Genomic DNA, 3995 nt, shown 5'->3' with positions numbered 1-3995 from the left:
AAGGAGGATTCCAAATATAAAAAGAATTGTTAACCTTTTTGGGGGGGTTATGGAAAGAATATTTATCTCTGCTACATTTTTTTAATACTCAAACACTTGTTGCCTGGCTAATGTCCAGTTTCCCATCACTGTCTTTCCTGAGTTTCAGCCGTGCCATTGGAGGGGATTTCCAGTCTGAATATGCAGGGTGAAAATGTGACGGGGTGGAGCATGAATATTGGGTGGGTGACATCCAGCTTGTTGTTCTATTCTGCCTTTCAGCTAACTACATGTTGTGAAGCAGAGACTCTTACTAAAAGAAAAACATCTGAAAGCTGAATATTTAGCTCCTGGGATTCAGGTGAGATTTATCTTTTTTCATATTTGCAAATATGAATGATACATCCAAACAGCAAGAACTTTAGTTCCCTATTGGGATGAATGCATATTTGTAAAGAGTTCTAAATGGTCAGGATTTTAACAAATCTCAGATTAAAAATATTTAGTGTGCTTATTGAAATCTTTTTTTCTGCCAGTAGTTCTTTTGAAAAGAAAACTGGTTGCAAACACAGGCTCTGAAACTTTCAGTCAGATGTAAAGACTTTCTAAATTGTTGTTGTATATACTGTTTATGGGTAACTGCACACAAGTTAAAAACATGCTTGAAAACTCAATTCACAGAAGTGCAGCTTCTCTCACATTTTGTTTGACATTTTTATTTCAACCTCCAGCTAAGAGCCAGGCTGACTGTAAAAAAAGTGTTTGATTAGTTTAAGAACTTCACTTACATAAAAAAACATTATTGACAACAAACAAAGGGTTTCATTCATGACTGATGATAAACTAATTTTAACCCCAATTCTATCCGTTTTGTTTAAAGATGCACAACCCTTCTGCAAGATTTTACAGTTACGTATACTGTAGAAATGTTTTCATTTCTTAATGTAACTTGTTGGCCAAAACTGTTTAAAAAGAAACCATCAGACTTGTGATACTTTATGCAGATTTAAACATTTCTTACCATTTTCTGAGTTGAGAGTAAATAAAAACATCCCAGCATCTTACAATGTATTTAATCAATACACTGATGTTATTTCTTATTATTTTAGGGCCAAATGAAATTAAATACTATTAACATACTATCTTTTACCAAACAAGGTCTTTACATACACAGACAGATATAATTACATTTCTAACATATTTAGATACATAGTGAATCTATTATGTGGTCTATAATTCAATACTTTGCCACATACTTGATATTGGGGCAGAGAAACTGAGCTGATGTGTGTCACATAAAACTAATTCAATCATTGCTGAGAGAAAAACGCCTGGACGACTTTTATTTTTACAAGTTTTTACTCTCATAAAGGTGACATAAGTGTATTCTTTATATATTTTCATTTCTCCTTCTTCCCTCAGAAGTTTGATTCTCTGAGATTTGAGTTGGATTATCTATCTCTGGGAGTAACACTTTATGTAATTTGTTTATCTGCCCGGGCTAATGTACTTATTTACTCATAAACTGCAGCGCCTATTATGTAATAATCATTTCCTCTTTCCTTACAGGGACAGATGGCTGTCAGCTAAGAAACAGACAAGCAGAACTCACATTTTTAGTTCGTTATTGGGACACGAAGGACGGGCGGAAAAAAAACATCTGAAAGAATAGTCGGACAAGGTCGCAACATGTCAGACTCTGACTTTGAGAGACTGGAGTTTTTCAGAAGCATCCTCAACAGCTGCAGTGCGGGCTCATCGTGTAACAACTCCCACCTCATTTTCCACAACACCAGCCTTGAAAACGGGCTGGACATCCTGGATGATGAATCCCTCTGGTTGAGAATCATCATCTCTGTGGTTTACTTTGTCGTTGCCACAGCAGGAGTGTTGGGCAACTTGTTAGTGATGTTCCTCATGTATTCTACTCACACCATCACCACGGGAACCATCAATTTCTTTGTGTTCAACCTCGCTTTAGCTCACTTGTTCTTCTCCCTCGCTTTGCCGTTTTGGGCCGTGGACATTGCATTAGACTACAGTTGGCCTTTTGGCTTGGCCACATGCAAAGCTGTGTCCCTTCTTACTGGGCTGAACGCCTTTGCTAGCTGCTTTTTCCTCACAGCGATGAGTGTGACCCGTTACTGCTCCGTGGCTACGGCTCTCAAACCCAGGGCCTCCTTGTGCAGCAGATACTGCACCTCACCAGTGGCTACAGCTTTTATCTGGGCTGGAGCTCTCGTAGCAGCTACACCCAGGGCTGTATTTGCAGACCTGAAAAATGTAGGGAGTGGAAACGACACAGCATGCCTGCTTCGCTTTCCAGATGGCACGGCCTGGCTCGGGATAAACCAGCTCCTGAGAGTGGTGCTGGGGTTTCTGCTGCCCTACACCGCCATCATCGTCTCCTATCTTCTTCTCATGCGCTTTCTCTGCAGGCACAAACTCAAAGGCAGCCACTCCAGGAGAAAGGCTGACATTTCAAAGTCGGTAGCGGTGGTGGTGCTCTCATTTTGCGCCTGCTGGTTCCCTTACAACATCCTGACACTTTGGAACGTCCTCATCCAGCTCGACATTGCTGATATCAGCCCATCGTTCTATTTGGCTCAGACCTACTTTTTCCCTCTTGCAAACTGCCTGGCGTTCACCAGCAGCTGTTTCAACCCTGTTATCTACTGCCTGGTGAGAAAAGAGTACCGCGTGGCCCTGCGCAACGTGCTCTTCAAGCTAAGCATGGCTTTTATGTCCAAGGTGCCCTATGGTATTAATGCAGAGGAGGGGTCAGGGCAAGCAGGGCAGCTGGCTATTCGTCTTGACAATGTTTACAGCCAGACGACCCAAACTGACACAAGGAGATACACACCTCTTTCTGCACTGCCGACTGTAGTGTCCACCCTGTAAAGCCAAAAAAAAAGGTGGTGAACACATGTTTTGCTTTCATGGAAAAAAGGTTGATTCACTTTACTTTGGAAAGTTTGTGTTCAGTGCTTAAGGAGGACCTGTCTTTTCCTCTAATGATATACAGCATGTATACTCACAATCTGGTGTAAATACGCTGATCCATTAAAAACACATAAGCTTTTGTGTCTTTTGTTCAGAGTTCTTCCTGTAAGCATGAAATACAAGTAAACATTTAGGATCATTCTTTTACATGTTCACTAAAATTCAAAAAATGTAAGATGTCCCCTTTCTATCTTCCTAATATTGTAGAAATACTAACAAAGACAACTGTTCTGAAACAAATGTACACATTTGTCCTCCTGTAGTTTGGGAGTATAACATTACAGCACCCATAGGTCTGGATGTGATTGTCTTGTCCAGGTGTGAGCACTTTTTGTCCATCTGTTATAAAGAAATGGATTTAAAGAAAAAAGTGACTGAATTGTCTTTCCTGATTAGTGATGCTTTGAATAAAGGCATTATTTACAACAAGTACACTTATCTTGAATTTCAATGTTTAAATTGATGGATTGGAGTGTGGATAATGAAAAACACGGTTCTGTATTTAATGACAGTCACATTGTAAATTAATGTCAAACTTCAATCGAACTTGCATGTTTATTTTTTTTTTTTATGTTATTAGGTTTAACTGTTTTTACTTGCAAAAACATCAAAGCACCAAGTTAAAGATGCAGAGACAAAGATCAACGTTGGAATCCAAGGTTATAAAATGCAGATCCTTGACATATAAAATCCCTAAGCAGTGAATCACTATCATGGTCAATTCATTGGCAACAGCTAATGTCACTTTGAATGGCAGAAGACAAGTGCATTTCTTTTGTTTCTTTTTTAAATCCAAGTTCCAAGTCCGTACAATGGTTGGCAGGTTTTTAGAATTTGATTATTTATAGGATACTCCTTTTTTTAAATACAAGTTTCAATACTAGTGAGGACAATTAACACTATCTGTCATACTCAAAGTCTAACATCTGAAAATACAACCAGAATTTGCTGCAGTTTTTACATTTCTATGAAAAATATTTTAAACAATGAAATCCTTTTTCCCAAATGTATAA

General features: G+C 38.8%; 1 protein-coding gene across 1 annotated transcript; it reads left to right on the top strand.

The window, feature by feature from the left end:
• Positions 1 to 227: 227 nt before the first annotated feature.
• LOC132991562 (relaxin-3 receptor 1-like) lies at positions 228 to 3409 on the top strand. Its single transcript, XM_061060345.1, has 2 exons — positions 228 to 340; positions 1549 to 3409. Exon 2 carries the CDS (start codon positions 1669 to 1671, stop codon positions 2878 to 2880), a length of 1212 nt encoding a protein of 403 aa, XP_060916328.1. The 5' UTR covers positions 228 to 340; positions 1549 to 1668; the 3' UTR covers positions 2881 to 3409.
• Positions 3410 to 3995: the final 586 nt, after the last annotated feature.

Source organism: Labrus mixtus, chromosome 16 (assembly GCF_963584025.1).
Source record: "Labrus mixtus chromosome 16, fLabMix1.1, whole genome shotgun sequence".
Lineage (NCBI taxonomy): Eukaryota > Metazoa > Chordata > Actinopteri > Labriformes > Labridae > Labrus > Labrus mixtus.
This window is presented reverse-complemented; position numbering and strand designations above follow the sequence as displayed.

Coding starts and splice junctions, on each gene's coding strand:
- LOC132991562 (XM_061060345.1), top strand. CDS start 1,669: ATGTCAGACTCTGACTTTGAGAGACTGGAGTTTTTCAGAAGCATCCTC.